General features: G+C 40.8%; 1 protein-coding gene across 15 annotated transcripts in view; it reads left to right on the forward strand.

Annotated features, from left to right (window-relative positions):
* Positions 1-17,993, forward strand: part of MAGI2 (membrane associated guanylate kinase, WW and PDZ domain containing 2) — a 757,683-nt gene that overhangs the window by 686,019 nt on the left and 53,671 nt on the right. For 12 of the 15 annotated variants that reach the window (XM_074586071.1, XM_074597089.1, XM_074586920.1 and 9 more), the window contains 3 exons: positions 5,491-5,683; positions 6,688-6,774; positions 8,767-9,015. In XM_074586071.1, coding sequence (XP_074442172.1) covers positions 5,491-5,683; positions 6,688-6,774; positions 8,767-9,015 — 529 coding nt within the window. The remainder of the gene's footprint in view (positions 1-5,490; positions 5,684-6,687; positions 6,775-8,766; positions 9,016-17,993) is intronic. The other 3 variants (XM_074590362.1, XM_074591244.1, XM_074592112.1) reach the window with 1 other exon arrangement.

Below are 17,993 nucleotides of genomic sequence, written 5' to 3' on the forward strand. Positions count from 1 at the left end.
CTTTTAATCCCAACTTTCCAAAACTGAGTTTAAGCAGAAGATTTTAAAAATCAGATTATGTAAGACTATGCAGAACTGTGTTCAATGTAGACAGACTATATCTATGCATAGGGTTAAAAGATGCTATTGACAAAGCAGTTTATTTCCAGAACCACAGAAAGCCCCAACAGGGAGCAGTAGTCCATGTTCCAGGTTAGACGACGACATCATGTGATGCATCAGGCATAAAAATGGGAGCTTTATACCATTAGAAGGGAGACGTCCCCATAACCAAATAACAGGTAACAAAACCAACATTGATCCATTGCAGGTGAAATGAAATATAAAATAAAACACAGACACAATTCTTTAAAAAACTGTGTACACATTTTGGTAAATTAGTGAAATATATAAATACTATAATTTTGACAGAGCAGAATAACTTTGATGAAGTTTGTCAGTGAGGACTAATCCCAAGTTGACAATGATAACATTTTATTATCACAACCTTAGGCATAGTCTGAGTCTTGTGTTACCACATTTCTGAGAAAATGTATAATTAGTTGATAGATTTATGTATTCCATATTCAAATTCATACAGAATAATATAGTTGTCATTCAAGCATTAACATTAACCAACTCATCGCTCTGAGAAACAAAGCTCCTCTATTTTAAAATTGTCAACACATGTCGAAGTCCTGATAAATATTAATAGTTTACTGATGCCTCCTGTAAAAAGAAACAAATGCAGTGTATTCTAAAAAAGGCGCTTCAAGTGCTGATTGAAATGCAGAGACCCTACTTTAAAATAAGTCTTTTGGAATGGATTTTCAAAGCTGAATTAGGTGTAGCTGTACAGAAGGACTCCAAAACAACACTGTTTCATCATCTACATTTGCAGCATGCCTGAAGCCCCTCTGGCATCTAACTTTCTTCCGTGGAGCGTGTCTCAGCACACATTAAATGAAGCCACTGACCCATCACCTGCACATTCTCCAACTAAGCATTTTTCCTGTCTTTTTCTGGATGGCCCAGCCAGTATGGGTTCTCAAAGCTCGCCTACTGGGTGAAGCCAAAAAGGAAATCTGTTAGGAGCTAGAGGAAATGTCCCATTTTATCATTGTATCCTGCAAAGAATTGGCACTAGTGGAAGATTTAGAAACCTCCCTCTACCTTCTTTGGACAGTAGTGTCTAGTGGCATTTCCCACCTCCCAGGAAAGCGTCCCTGGCTACAAGGCTGCTCAGCATTCTGGGAAAGTCTGTCTTGGTGTCTCCTTTAGTGCCTTTTTCATTACAAATGGATAATTAAGTAGTCACAGACTGACTAAGTGTCTGACTGGCTCTGCAGTCTGGAGGTTTACGCCATTCTCATGGAGAAAAGTGCAGCTCAAATACCTCATCTAAAATATGATTATTTGTATAAAATGGAATTATTACAACCTAAAGGACTGTAAGAAAACTGTTTTAGAATATCTAATATTCTGATGGTTAAGAATACATGCCATTGTTGAGGTACACCTGAATTTATGTCTCTGCTCAACAGTCCCGTAGAGTGGGAATTTGGAGATGAGTCCTTTGCCTCCCAGCTTCATGCATTGTCCACTGAACTGTTACACAGGGAGCAGCTCTTTCTAGTTTCTTTTCAGCAATGAACTGACCTGGCTTTACTGTCCAAAGTCACAGAGTCGTAGCTGGATACGGAGCACGCAGATAAGCACCTTGCTATTTTTGGAGTGCGGGACCAAAAAATGCTGCCTTCTGTGAACCACCTTCTAAGACACTTTACTGTCCTGCTGACCAATTGCTCTCAGCCTGCACTTAGCCTTAAGGTTGCTATCTCTATTTCAGGGCTTGCAAATGCAAAAGCATTTTTTCCCCAAATGTATCAATCTAACAGGCTTCATGTCCCCCCACAAACCATGTCTCAAAGTCCTCAGGAATGAATGAGATCCTGGCTTGAGGTTGAGGACCCTACAAGGCAAAAAGGCACCTCCTTAGAGCTAGGTGTTGCAGTGCTGAATTTGTCAATTCTCACTCCCTCTTTGTTGCCCACCTACTTGTTTTCGCTGCTCAAATTCCTTGCTAATAAAGACGACAGATGTACTCCACTTTTTTTAGCTTCCATCTATTTTGAATTCAGAATACAAGACTTCTTAACTCTGTTTTCCCTCCTCCACTGCTTCCCTGCTCCCCCACGGACAGCCCACCTGCAGCCTCCCATTGCTTTCACCTCCAGAAAAGGGGAGGCAGTTTCTGCCTGTCCTCCAAACCCCTGCATTTCCTATGAAACAAGAACTGAGAGGCTTTGAAATGTTTGTTTCAGCTCTCCCGCTGTGCAGTCAGGTAACACAGAACAAAAGGAAGCTTTCATTGCCTTTTGTCTTTGTGGTTTGGTTTCTAAAAAGGAATATGGATTCCTCAGCATAAGGCAATAAGTTTTTCAAAGAAGCAGAATCCACACAAAGTATTTTTAGAAGGATAAGACTGGCATTACAGAGGGACTGTAGCTTAGTTTCCTTCTAGTTGTATCAGCTACCTGGCACCTTAGAAGGAGAAAGTGCTGCTGAACTACTCCACTTTCCATATTTGTAAGCATAAAGATGCTTTCCAAAGGAAAGAAATGTATTGAGAAATTTCACATATCAAGACTGTGGATTGTGCCAGTTCCGATCACCTCTCAAATCTCATGAAATCATGCCACCACAAGTATCTGTCTAACTTGAGGAGTTAGAGATAATCTGACTCTATTACAGTGAATAATAATATCATTGAAAGGTTGCAAATAGACGTAAATTGGAACTTAAATGAAGTTGCAAACAGCTGTCCCAAAGCGGAGAAGTATTTTGAATACGTTTGTGCAGCTCAGACTCAAAATCACAGGAACATATACATAATTGCACTAAGAGTTTCACCTTTTCATCACAGATTGGCTGGTATTCTTCTTAAAAATGCTTGCAAGATGTATGTCTATATTCCTTTTATGATCAGTGCCAAGAAGCAGACATTTCTAAGACATAACAGATGTCCATAGAGCAAAACGTTAGGATAAAACAGACCATGATTTAGGAGCTCCTATTTTTAGCAGTGATTAGACAGAGTTAAAATGATTATCTTGGATTTAGACACCACAGACACTTAAAATTAGGTGAGATGAATCACACCTTTTATGTGTATTACTTACATTTTATTATATGCCTGTGAAGCCACTGTGTTAGATTCAGAGAAACCGAAACACAAAGCCAAATAATCACCAAGAAAGAAATTACCACGAAGAAATTCAGTATCAAAACAGATTAACATGTGTGAGTTAGTAGACCCAGGCTTCAGTTTCAGATTACGGTGTCACAATCTTCCTAATCCCAGCATTCTCATGTTTAATCTCAAACAATGGTGAAACTTTCCCCTTTCTCTACAACACGCTTTTTATTCCCTACATGTCATCATCCTTTTCCTCACATATTCAAAGCAATCTCATGCCAGTATGAAACTGCATTACAGGGATAATATAATCCTGATAAGTATTTTTCCAATTTGTGTTTTGCTTGTAGAATTTATAACTATTATGGAAACTACTCAGCCATGAAATGAGAGCAGATAGTGGATAAGAAACAAGTTCAGACACAGAAAAAGAAAAAGAAGGAAAATTAAGTAATTCTTGCTATTAAATATACCCAATAACAGATATGGTGGCCATCATCTTGAAAAAGTCACCTACCTGAGGTGTTTAAAGTAGGACTCTGCTGCTTTTGTTAGGAGTCAGTTCCACCACCGAGATGAGTAACACAATCAGATTCCACTGTAGACATGTGAAATATCAGCAATAATTACTTAATTAGTCAAAACTAGAAAGAGTTTTTGCACTTTGCTGTAGATACTGATGACCTACCATGCTGTGAGCTGCATTTGTGTTTCTCCAAAGGTTAAAGATGCACAAATTCTTCAATACTTTGGCAGCCAATTATAAAGAAACTGAAATGCTCAATCAAACCAAAGGAGCAAGACGGTTCCTACAGTCTTCCAAGCCACAGAGGGTTATGACCCATCTCTTCCCAAGATAACTAGGAAAAAAATTTTTACTCATATGAGATGCCCAAATGTAACAGTTTTGAGAATACTTTGTGGAGATCTAGCTAAATGTAGCTTTGGACAACTTTTTTCCTGTTCAGTAAAAGAGCATAAATACATATTTCATAGTTAGATTTTGCACAAAGTATTTTCCAAGGCTTTGAGGTGTATTCTTTCACTGTCTGAGGAACAGAATGGAGAACCTGAAAGACTCTCTCTGGCAACATAGCTTGGCACTGCTTAACTGGATCCCAGGAACACCAGGAAGCAGGAAAATGCCACATCGTGTTCTCTCTGTGCTAAGTTTTGAAAGGAAAAGCGAGCCAAAGGGAGGGTAGAAACTAGGGAAAAATCCCAAGCTCCACATGGGGTTTCATTTAAACACTCTGCTGGGATACTTGCAACTCTGCAGCTGAGCCCACAAAAGAAACCCCACAAGATCACCTGCGTGACTACCACATCTAGCCTTTGCAGTTCATCATGAAAAGCAATGCTTGATAGCTTTTATCTTTCATTATTTAAAGCGGATTGTCACACGGCATGTCACATCCATCATTCTGTGCTCACTTTCACACTGAACAAGAGAAAGGAAAATTTGGAACACGCTCTGTGAATGCTTTAATGTGCTTTCAAAGAAAGCGGGTTTTGTTTGAATCAATCTCAACTGTTCTACCAGTTATTCCACAGGGAAAATATATATGTCTTCTTCTAATAAATTATGTGAATTTATGTGCATAGAAAGTGGAGAAAGTCATTAAAAGGTTTTGAACAGATTTTTTACTAGTTTATATGTCCCATACAAATTACATTTAAATGTCGATTTGGGAAAACAACATCTGCCCAGAGTAAGCTGACGTTCTTCCTCTTTTTTCATTTTGTTAATCAACCGCTACCTGAGCAATTATTCATTATGAGTAACAGCATCTGATATAGCACTTCTTTTCCCCTAAAGAGTACCCAAGCAAACTGTGTAGTGGGGTCACTTCCACCACTGACCTCAAGGGTATTACCGCAGGTGCTTAAATCACACAGCAGTGAGGAACCTCCGATAAGAAATATGCAGACTAATTTTAACTCAAAGGGGCCCTTATGTGGAATCACTCTGTTTAGATCTTCTGCATAATGTAGCCTATATAAACCCAACACTCCTTACAGACAAATTGTCTTGATTTGAAGATATCAGGTAGATCATCCTTAGATCAAGATTCTCAGGTGTATCACTCCTACGCAGGTAGGAAAGATCTTACCTTCTTACCAAAGGCAAGGAGGTATCTTCAGTCCTACCCACAGAGGAGGAACACAGCTTCCAGATACACACGGATATCGCCACCTGCATGGAATCACTAGCTTAATTTCGAAAGAAAGGGAAAATCTCTGCAACATTCATGGTGCTAAATTGGAGGCTCAGTGTATATATGATGGGATTGTGTTTCTTTGCTGCCTAGATTCTCATCGGAGCAGTAATTGCCATGGGCTCAGCAGACCGAGATGGTCGCCTCCATCCTGGTGATGAGCTGGTGTATGTAGATGGGATTCCAGTGGCCGGCAAAACCCACCGATATGTGATTGATCTTATGCATAACGCTGCCCGAAACGGGCAAGTGAATCTTACTGTGAGGAGAAAGGTGCTACCCACGGGTGAGTGAAGGCTGAGGAAGGTGAGAGGAAAAACAGAACTCAATGCTGGCAGCATAAAAAGGTGCTGTTTTTTAAAAAAAAAAATAGAGAAAATTAAAATCAAATTGATGTTTGTGTCATTTTGAAGAAAGAATAATTGTAAATATGTGTCCCTTGTTTCTGTGAAAAAAACCCACTACAGCTGAGTGTTGTTTCCTTCCGAAGTGGAAACAATATTGGCAACCCCGGTGTGGTGATCATGAGTGCTCTGGATTTGTTCCATGCTGTCTTGGTCTGTGGTGTCTCCTCTTGTACACTTTCAGGGCAAAATGTTCACCTAAGTTAAAGCTGTTAAAGCTGGCTGTGTCAATAAGCAATGAGAGAAGGGCTCAAAGACTGTTAACTGTTTAGGGCAGGAACTCATTTCACTCTTGTATGTGTTAAAAGCCCATTTCTGGTCTCACTGATGTCACCTGGAATGTTCCCCCCCGACTGCAAGCAAGCTGGCTGCAAACCTTCTGTATGGGACAAGCGGCTCCCAGGAACAGGGCCCGATCCTCCCTTCAAGCAGACACATTCAGCAAACAAACCTAAAACTATATGAAGAATTTGAAGCAAATTAAACCTTTAGACTAGCTCAGCCTCAATTATTGGAAAACACTGGAACCTGGAAAAATGTGTGGCAGCACCTATTAGGGCTTTAACGGGAGAATTTGCTGCCATTCCATTGCAACCCTTGAGGAAAGAAGTTTATTTGAGAACTTCTAAACCATTTGTGGTGAACTACACCTCACTGAGGCACCAGAAATGAGCAAAAAAAATCCCCGTTCCCCAGCCTGTCCTGTCGCCTGCCTCCCCATGCCCTAGATCCGCTGTCTTTGCCTGCGCCGTTCCCCTTGGCTCCCCTGCCAAAAAGCCGCCCTCCCACTCACCTTCGTCTTCGCAGTCCCCCTCCCACTGCGGCACCGCAGCTCCCCGCCAGCCGCGCTCTCGCGGGACTGACTTTCTTCTGTTACTGACTCCAGAGTCCTCCAGCCAGAAAGGTCCCCCTCCACCCGGCGCGACGCCCCCTCGCAGCTCCCCCAGCGCTAGGAAAATGGCCAATAACCAAGGTAATCCGCCGAGCGCTTGCGATTAGCACCTTTCCCGGGTCAGACGGCTGTACAGGCTGCAGGCAAAATTAGCAAGAGGGTTAGCACGGAGCGGATGGCAGCCTTCGCTGCTGCTTGTTAAATATTAAATAAAAGGGTCTATTAGACACTGGTCTCCTGGCACGGAAAATGAAGCAAGCCGGTAAAACACCTGGAGTTATTGTTGGGCCTTGAGAGTGCCACACCGGGGAGTATAATGTGTAACTCATTAATGTTTAAGCATTTCAGGAGCTGAACAGGATTTTAATTTGGTGTGTTACAACATAAGCTTTGTGGAAAAAATGTAAAATGACTGATGTTGGGCATGACTGAATAACGCTGTACTAACACATCAGGCCAAATGATTTCATGTGAATTTCTCACTAGTGTGAATGTATACAACAGAGGGATCCGGGGCTTTCCTCACCTGCCTGATAGCCCTCACGTGGAGTCACTGCTTTGCGCATATACGTACCCATATCTGGAACAGAAAATCACCATTCGAAGCTCTGGAAGACCATTTGATTAGGAAAATGTGGTATTCAGAGCAATGCAGATTAAAATGCCATTTTTTCACAGGCAGAAGTAAAATGTAATTTTTCTGATGAGTATCTATTGCACAGCTGACAACAGAATGGCCATTTAAACTTTTCCGCCTTTATCTTTCTTTTCCTATACTTAATGGCAGTCATTTATGGCCAAGCCAGCTCTTGGTCATTCTGCAGAGTAAGATAATTTCCTTTCTGTTGCAGCCGTACGGACATAAACAGTATTCAGTTTTCTGAAACATGACAGCCAGAAAATGAGATCTCTCTTGTCACTGACTATGGCATTTAGTTGCAGATTTGGTTCAATAACTCTCAGAGATTTTCAATTCTAATGCAGGAATATAATAATTATTTGTTTTTCTTCCTCTTTATTTTCTCTAATCACTTTATTTCGTAGTCGCAGAAGGACTGCTAAAGGACACACCTGACTGAGAAAACAACATCTTGTCCTTGGATGATGTTTGTTTTATTAATATATACACACTGAAGGTCTAATTTGCAAGCTCTCTTCCTAGGATGTATGTGTGTATGTGTAAGCTTTTCCCATGTTCAGTAGAATGACTCTGCCACTCTCATCGCTCTGAACGGAAAACATATTACTTACATTCATCTGGAAGTTCTGTATTAAAACTGTCAATAAATACTGATTTGTGTAAACAACTTAGATCTACAAGGAATATAAATCTTTTTTCCCATCTGGAAGTATAACTTTACTGTTTTCAATTGCCAAAATGCTTGTACTAAAAAAGTGTGCAATCCCACAAGATTTAACATGTTCCCTGTTCTTGTTACTGTAAAGCAATACTGAAGTGCGGATGGACTCCGTCTTCACTTCTGCCCTTTCCACCGCGCCATACAAGAGCATCTTCAAACCCTTTAAATGAGCACTGCTTCTGTCACAACACCCACAGAAAAACTATTTGTGATTATTTTTCATTGTATAACTGCTCTGTTCCATGAGCATCTTTTGAGCATACTAATCAACGTGTTAGAAGAACATTATACAGCTAATCCTAATTAGTCTGTTAGACGTCTGCTGAAATTCTTTTAATCCAAGCACAAATAATTTTATATTGGATTAGACGGTCACATTTTCCTCTCGATGGCAGATCAACCAACAGATAAGGCAATAGCGCTTGCTAACGTTTTTGCAATCCAGATAACCACTGTTTCTTACTTTCCTTTCCTCTCTTTTAGATAGCTTAGCAGTGAGCGTTCATGCTTGCTTTATCTGATTGCCCTTGAATGTTTTGCATAATTGTGTAGATTCCTGTCTCTCTGCATCTATTACAGCTCCTAGTTTAACACTTGCCGTAGTCGGGGCTGTAGACAGTCAACTGTATTCATGTTGCATTAGCAAATGTAGTGTAAGTCGCAGAGCCACTGAGCAAGTCAGACTGTAATACTGGTGTGATTTATGTTGCAGGAGAACCGTGCCCAGAGAATGGCAGAAGCCCAGGCTCGGTGTCTACGCACCACAGTTCTCCAAGAAGTGACTACACTACTTATGCTAACAGTAATCACGCTGTCTCTAGTAGCAATGCTACACCCCCCGAGGGCTTCACTTCTCACAGCCTGCAAACCAGCGACGTCGTCATCCACCGCAAGGAGAATGAAGGCTTTGGCTTTGTTATCATCAGTTCCCTCAACAGGCCCGAATCTGGGTCCACGATAAGTAAGTAAATCGCATTTTTCAGCTCAGATTTCTTTTCCAAGTTCACCCCTAATAAAAATAAAAATAATTAATTAAAACCTGACACCCGCTAATTAATCGCTGCACAGATTAAAGCTGAAGGGACTGTCAAGGTTGCTTCCAGGGGCATGATTTGTGTGTTGTGTCTTGGACAAAACTAAAGGTTATTCTGGCCTCCGAGGTTCTGCGCTTTACAGACTCATTTTGCTTTCAGGATAAGACAGAGTTCACCCACAAAGTAGGTTTTCTTTGTTCCTATATCCCAAAGAGACACTCTGCAAGTAACCACTGGCGTTATGTGAATAACTTATTCGTCCACACACAATTGAATTATACCTTTCTTCTTTTTTTTTTTTTTTAATCACGATGAAGTTCAGGAAGTTGAAATAAAAGCTGAGATCACAGGAAACCCCATGACAGCAGCTGTCCAGCTCAGGCACTGCAGAAGCAGCTACAAAATGGGAAAACTAGTTACACAGAGGTCCAGGGAAGCTGATTTTTTAAATTAGCTGGACTATACATTGTATAAAAGCTATGATTGAGTGCGGGGAGATGGTGAATATAGTGGCAGGACTTACCTTTAATGGTTGTAGTTCACTTTCTGTCCAGAAAACTAACGTTTGCTGGGGCTCAACTTTATTACTTTAATATAGGCATCTGGTGCCATTTGAGATGTCCTAGGTACCTCTAGGGACAGGTTGGGCACATGTGACATAGGACCTACAGGAGACTCGGACCCTTTGATAGTGGCAACTGCAGGCACAGGGGTGCCCTTGGGTGTTTCAAACGGCATTTAACCGGCTGTGAGCTGAGCCCCTTGGAAGGAGGAAGCATAAAAGGCTTTATGTTGAGAGATATCCACATCTCCCACCAAGTCCATCTCAAATTGTGAATGCCAACCACTGCTGAAAGAAACAACACAAGTGAGAACATTTGTATGCAGCCCTTTCCCTGTGTTCAAAATATATTTTGGAGGAACTGTTCTTCTGCCCAAAACTGCTTCCTGAGGAAATAAAATAACAATTTCAGCTTTTAGGGCCATACTTCACTCTTCTAAATCATAACAGAAAAGCAAGTAAGAGAGTACTGGGATAGCCATACCTCACAATAGCACATGATCTCAGAGAACTTCTTTGCGGTATTTCATGATCATGCCGTTATTAGAGGAGTTCTTTTTCATATTACCTCAGCTGAATTTTAAAATTCCGTGATTGCCAGAATTAATATTGTAACAAAACCATGGATAATTAGCCTCTTGGGACTCTGAGTTTTCACTTTATTGAATATAATAGTCAATTGGAAGTTCTTTGCAGAAGATCAGACAGGAAAAAAAAATAATCCATAGAGGACATTGAGATACATACATATTAATCAGCTAAGTCAGACATGAATTTTTCAAGAAAATTATTTCACAGATAGGGTTTGTAGTTGGGGGAGATGGAGAGGGAAAGAAGAGTGGAAGAGAAAGAGAAAATGCCCAAGCAACCAAAAGTTCTGTGGCTGGAGTATCCTGCTGAAGACAACTGACCCAGGTTCAAGATCTTTCTTTGCCTTCTACCCTCCAACACGTTCTTGAGGTTATTTTCTTTCTCCCTGAGCAACTGCGGAGGTAGCCACTGTTGAACCTCAGTTGAACACCTCCAATAGTAAATGAAAATGACAGTCTGCTGAGGAAGTGACAAGCGAGTTTATTCAAATAACAACTGCGTTGAATTTCAGTGATCCCAAAGAGCACCCAAATCCTAAGTTTAGAAGAACAGCAATGAACCAAAAAATTACATTTGCTGTAGACAGTGACAGAACAGAGAAGAAACTACCCTTTCTTTGTGAATTCTGTTCCAAAAATCGTCTAGAATAAATAAGCTGAAAATGACATTCTCTGTCATCAGTAATAAACACAGGCTAAAAATCGTTGGTTATTTGCAGTTTAAGGGAGATTAATTTTCTTTACTTAATATTTATCTGGGCAAAGTAATTTGGGCTAAAACAACAGGAGCATAGCCAGTAGATTGAGGGGAAATTATTACCCCCTTTTACTCAGCACTTACTAGGACCTGTCTAGAATACAGCATCCAAGTTTTGAGCCCTTTGGTAGAATCAGAACAGAAAAACTTCAGCAGCAGCCACTAAGACCTCCTGAGGTCCCTTCCAGCTTGAAATAACCTGGAATCCTTTGATTAAAATGCACAATCACGGGTAGAAAGGGTATTAACAGTAGGAAAGCATCAACTGGATGTGGGAGGTCCAAAATACAGCTTACATAAATATCGGAATATGGATCTACGTGGCACCATGTCAAGCACCCTGGTACTCGCTCACTTCTCATAGCAGTAGTAGGTTAATTTGGTGAAATGTTGTACTATATTTCCAGCGTTTTTGGTTTCGGAGCCAGTGCGCTTGTTGCCAGCTCGTGCATCCCCACGTGGCACAGAATGATGCTGTGCAGACATACCCTAAACATACGCAGTTAAATGTTAATGTTGTAATTGCGAGGCAACTCTAAAAGTATCAAAACGGGCAAAATAGGTCAGAAAAAGGAATGTCTTGTAGTGCCAGACGCTGCTAGGAACAGCATAGCCTAAGAAGTGGTCTCACTGGGAGCATCCTCAGGGCAAAGTGAGGAAGAGTTGCTTTGATTTAGGAATGTTTATTTTGACAACTCTATTCCCCTCTCTACTTTCTTGTAAGAGCAAAAGACTTGAGGACTTGGAAGCATAAGTATCATCATTTTACTCAAGAAGGCAATTAATCGTGCACTGAAAATATTTTCCTTGTTCTTGAAATCACTCTTATAAACTATGTTTTACAATCCAACAAGTTACAACAGCTCTTGCTCAGTACAGGAGCGTGAACCTTGTGTCACTGAGCGCTTGTGCTTCAAGCACTGTTAAAATTGAGGTAGTCATTCAAACAGAGTTGCTGCCAGCCTCAGGGCTGCAGGTTCATGGGTTTGCTGCGTTCCAGTTGGCCCAAAGCTCAAGGGGTAACACGAAAGCTCACCCTCTGGGTGTTTGCCAGGGGAGGTAAACCCAGCCCTGGCTGTGAAGCTGTAGGACTACCCCCTGAGTCAGAGGAGCAGTGCTCCGGCTGAGCCTCATAGCCCTGTCCCACCCTCTGATGGGGTGTGTGCTGCCTGCCAGGCTGCCTCTGACCTGGGAAAGAGCCACAAAAGGCTCGGGAGCTCCCAGAATTGAGGATGTTGTTCTTGTTCCAAGGCTTAAGGTCTTGGTCAACTTTTCTCTCGACCTGATTTGCAAGGGGTTCATCGTCACCGTTGATTTACAGACCTGCCTTTGCCTTGCAGAAATTTTCAAAACAATAAGAGCATTTTTTTTTTACCCTTGGTACAGGCAGTGTGAGGGCAAACTACGGCCATAATCAGGGATTAGACTTTTTTTTTTAATGTTTTGTGATAAGCAGCACTGTAGTAGCTGTCATTTAAATAAATTACTATTAAGTATTTAGGAGTCAGCCATTAGATCTGGATATATTTTTGACTTACTGGTACCTGCTTAAACATCCAGTTCTTGTGGTACATTTCTTTTCCTGTGTTCTGCAATGGTAGGAATTTTGTCTGCGCTTTGTCAACGCATTGCTTGGGATGTTCTCTAATCCCGCACAGGGGATTATCTTGCAGCAAACTACAGTTCTGATGTGGGACAGATCACGAGTGGAAAACAAGTGACAAGTGAATGAATGAAGAGATTTCACAGGACAAAGCAGGGGCATGGACACGCTTCAAAATTATATCAGTAAAAGAAGATAAAGTGGATAAATAAAGAAATGTGTTTGAGTGGTAGATCCAGGAGCAGGTCTTTTGGGCTAGTGCAGAACCCAGAGGATCTTAGAGTGCTAAGAGAATACAAAAAGATAATTTACCTGGCCAGGCTCCTGACTTGTTCCTAATGAAAGGATCAACTTCGCTGCCCCAGACCTCATCCCAGTATTAAAAGGTGCTTTGTCTCTCATCCCTTCTCCAGACAGGCCACCTAAATTTGACCTTACTCTGCGCTTTTCGCTGTGAAAGCTGCACATAGGTTATCAAAATTTGGTCATCTCCAGTGGTATTTCTTTAGAGGACTCAGTGTCACATTCCCAGCAGAACTCTTGGAAGCTACAAACTCTAGTTTTTCACCTTTAGTTTGGGGTGGATCTGGACTGCTTTAACCTTGTGGCTCTGTGGAGACCTTCCTGGGTCTTCATGCTTCCCCCAATAAAAATACCTGGGGTGCGTGTGGTTCTGCGAGGAAGGGCTCCTCCTGGGGCTGTCCCCTCCGAGTCCCCAGCGTCCTGCAGCAACGTGTGAGGCTATGGAGGCCCAGCTGTGCCTGGGGTGACATTGCCTCACAGGGCAGTGCTGAGTGTCACAATACAGCTGTAAACACTGAAACTGAATCAATTAACCTACCCCTTTCATTACGTGTAGGATAATACTCAATAGCGTGTGTCCTCTGTGGTAAAACTACATTCCTGTGGAGCTTTTTAGGGTATCAAGATACGTTCACTATCTGCATCTCATGGCAAAGCACTTGCAGCCAGCTGGAAATGCTCAAAAGGAGATTTCTGGGTGAATTTGTCTCAGAAGTTTATGGAGTACATTTGTCCCTGCCTACTTCATATCTTCCTGCTGCTTTTACTTCATGTGTTCAGGATGCGGCTTCCTCTAGGAGGAGAACTTGTGATTTCCTGTAAATCTCTTAATACCCTCATTTCTGTCAAAAGAAACCATGTGTTGTAAACAGATCGTGTTAACTGGCAACTTCCAATGAAACTGGAAAACTGGCCACATTTCCATGAATTTTACTGTAGCAGGTACTGTCAATTAGCACAGTTATAAAGCGTAAACACACTGAAAATAGAGCCATAATCAATAAGCAATTTTTAAAAAATTAAAGGCAGAAGACTGTGCATACTTGTTGTGCTCTTCCTCCTGTTTAGCAAAAGCGGATTTGTAGATTTAATTTGCCCCTATGCTGCATATGCCAATGACTGCTGGATTTTAAAAACATGATAAAACAGAGTCTAATGGAAGAAGTTTCTCTCATTTCTCAAAACATGCAGTCTTAACTAAAAACCATAAATCCAAGATAAGCCTCTGCTGACTGCAGAAAACAACGTTCTGAAATAAGTCCCATTCAGCCCCAGAGTTTCTTTGAACTGCTTGCAGTTTAGAGATAAAAACCAGCTTATTGATCAATGATAACTGTGTGATCCAAGACAGTTATTTGTGCTGCAATTTTACCCGTGCTTCTTCCTGGGGAAGATGGTGCCTGAGGACACATTTTGCTGTGACCAATCTGCAAATTCTAAAGAAAGCAGAGCTTTGGAAATTAGGATGTCTGTGTACCCCACCTTGGAGATCTTTGGAACGGAGCAGTGAAAACCCACCTGCAACGTGAGATCCCTGTGGAAGATACTTGTAACTTGTGGGCAAAGAATCTGGTTTCTCATTTCTGCTTGGCTTTGATATTCAGGTTTGAATCATTCTTCTGCCTCTTCAGCTGCAAAACCACACTTTCTAAGCCTGTCCAACTGGTAGCAGAATTTGGAGCTAAAAGAAATTGTTAGATTATTTAGTTTTTCAAATCAATATGTGCAATTCATAATAGAGAAATAACCTTAATAAGTGAAAGAGAATTTTAATCGCAGAAAATACGTTGCTGCAGTTTGCAGGCATGAAATACTCAATAGGCTATTTGATATTTTCTGGAGAATAAAGCATGGAGAGTCTTAAACACATCACTCCCCTCTCTAGACAACTACTGTCCTCCAGCGTGTTCCTTAATAGGTCATTTGGACCCGGTGATACCGCTCTTGTGTTTTCAAGGAACAAATCCTGTGAGTTTTCCTAGCACAAACCTGGGAAGGGAATCAAGGTTTTTCTAATGGTTCCACAGGGCCCGTTTTGCTTTCATGAGAAGCCTGAATTAAAGTACCTAAGTTCCATTAATTTTTTCTTAGTTCTCCAGCTTTCTTCCCACCTAGCTTCTTATGCCTGCACTATGCAAGTAAATACGCCCCGTATCAGCACACATGGAATGTTTCAATTCATTGGTTCATTAACCTTATAAACAAAAGGGATTATTGTCATCTGCAACTCTACAGTATGGCACAGATTTCTATTTTCCAAATGAGTGTCATATAAAATAGCCCATCAGTTTCAGGAGAATATTTTATCTTAATTCTAATATTAGCCCTGATAGAAAGTCCACCATACTCAAGCTTCCCAAATTTTAGATTACTCAGTAGCAATGAAATTACAGATGTTTACATTTAATATATTCTCCCAATTAAAATCTGATATGCTGGAGCCTGCTGGTTGAATGAAAACTCTTGCACCTTTTGAGAATTGAAGATATAATAAATATTCATGTGATCAGATGTATAACATTGAAAAAGACAGCTGGCTCAGGAATGTTCATTTGTGTGGTTTACTATCTATATTTGTTAACATTAGAAAAGATTGCTAGAATATATCTGCCAGAGGGTTTAATAGATAAAGTAGAGGTTTAATTTTTTTCCCCTTAACTGATCATTTTTGACATTTAGCTACTATATAGGGGAAAAAACAGGAAAGCTGCTTTCTGCAAAAGACAGTCTCAACAGTTATCACTAAAAGTACTGAATAGATGTTAAAAAATTTCTTGATGTAAACCAGAAAAGCATTATTTGTTGGTTACATCTTCTTAGAATCATCTGTTTCTAGCATATGGGTCTCCCAAGTGAGGAGAAATCATTTGTATTTCCAAAGAGCAAGGGGCTGATAGATACATAGTGTTGGAAGCAGTATCTGTACTCAGCAACTGCTCTGGCTTTGTGTACAGCTGACCCAAGCATATGGACCCTCAGATGTAACACCACAGAATTTACTCTTTCTTTTCTATGATATGAAGGTGTGGGAAGGACGTTGATTTGGATCATGGAGAGCAAAAGTGGGTGGTTTTATCAAATAAAAATATTAATATTGAGAAAAATGTGAATGAAAGCAGACCTTACCCACTTTCTACATGCAAAGATTTCTTTTAAATCATTTTGTCTCTTAAGTTTTTAATTTAAGTTCTCTTTTGATAATGAGCTTAGAGCTGATCATTGCACAATTAACTACCTTCTAGGAAAGCTGCTAGGTGCCAGTGCTGGGGCAGTTTGTGTTCCTGACACAAGTGCTGTAAATATCCGAGGGAGGTTTAGGGAGAGAGGTTGATGGCTTCAAGTATCTTAGAAGCTTCAGTACTCTCAGGATTCAAATATTCCTGAAGTCATGAGGTTTTTTTTTAAAAAAAACACACTGCAGAAAAGTTGGATCCCATCATAAGATCCGTTGTTAGGAAATGTTTCGGTGGCATTGCTGTACTCAGCTAGATTTTTTTGGATCTAGGATTATGACTTCTGCCTTGAAGGATTTTTTTTCTTAAGCTAGATATCCACATGTATCACTCAAGTATAACATTTTGCATGACTTGCTAGTATTAGAGAAAAAAAATATATATCTGTTTTGAAGAAATGTATGTTTCATATACATATACACTTCATCTCACTAATTTCCCATATTTTCAACAGTTAAAAAAATCTATATAGATCTCTGTTTGCCATAGTATTTTTCCCTTGCAGTCTCATCCATTGTGTAGTCTGAGAGAACTAATAAATTAATCGTCCTGCAAAGGGGCATCTTGTTTTCTGTGCTCACTCTTAGCGTGAATAATGGGATTCCTGAAAAAAAACACAAATCCAAGTGTATCTGTATAGCCTGCTAATATTAAATGCTGCTCGGGTAACTCCGTGTTTTGAAATAAGTGGATCAAATTCTCTGCAGAGTCTAATCCAGGCACGTGCTGCCACTGTTCAAAATGTACATATGTTTGGAGAACAGCTTGCGGCGAATTCTTAAAAGAGGTGTGAATAGATTAGTAAAAATTTTTAAGGGCAAGTGGAATCATTTATCACCAGCCAAGTGATCTGGGGCTTCCTTTAAAAGGTTCCATTATTAAATGCTCTGCTTAGATAAAAATAAAACACTGAAGATGCAATTTAAGAAAAAATAAGATGTCTTAGCAAAGCCATAATTCAAAGCCAAATATGGGATGTTTCTTCCTGAGCAGAGATGTGTGATGCTGGGAGAGATGGAAAAGCTGTGGAGCTCCGCATTGTCCCTGGCCATGACCTACAGCAGACAGGGACCTTCCCCAAGCATCTCCTCAGCCTTCACAACCATGACTTTATTATTTAATCAGCAGTGGATCCAGCCGTGTGAATTTGTCTAATCCCTTTTCGAATGCATTCATTCCTCTGGCCCTCCAGAAGGCTGCCCCACCTTCTCTTCTCTAAGCTGCAGACAGTGAGCTCAGGGACTACTCCTTTGAGCAGAGGCTGTTTTCTGCTTCTGCCTGCCATGCTGGCTCTCTCTGAATCTTTGCAAGCTCGGTGCTATGATTTCTGAGGTGAGAATACTGAAACTGTCAGCAGTACTCAGAACAGGCTGCCCAGAGAGGTTGTGGCTGCCCCATCCCTGGAGGTGTTCAAGGCCAGGCTGGATGGGGCTTTGAGCAGCCTGGTCTAGTGGGAGGTGTCCCTGCCCATGGCAAGGGAGTGGAACTTGATGATCTTTAATGTCCCTTCCACCTCTAACCGTTCTATGATTTTATGATTCTATGATTTAGGTGCACAGTATTAACCAGCAATAGTTTCTTTCATTTGCTATTCTTTTTCTAACTCTTAAAACTCTATTAACAGTTTTACTGAGTTTATGTTTTTAGAGTAGTAGGCACACTTGTTTCTAGATGTCCTGAGTGGTAATAATTAATTTAGGGCTCATCTCTGCTTAAGTTTAGTCAGGGTTATTTTTTCCCCGTGTGCATCATCTTGCATTTCTTTTCATGAGATCTTGTCTGCCACTTCACTCAACCCACTCGGTACTGGCAGTTTTACAGTTCTTCCACGCCTGTTTTAGATGTGACCATTCGGAA

Source organism: Larus michahellis, chromosome 1, assembly GCF_964199755.1.
Source record: "Larus michahellis chromosome 1, bLarMic1.1, whole genome shotgun sequence".
Lineage (NCBI taxonomy): Eukaryota > Metazoa > Chordata > Aves > Charadriiformes > Laridae > Larus > Larus michahellis.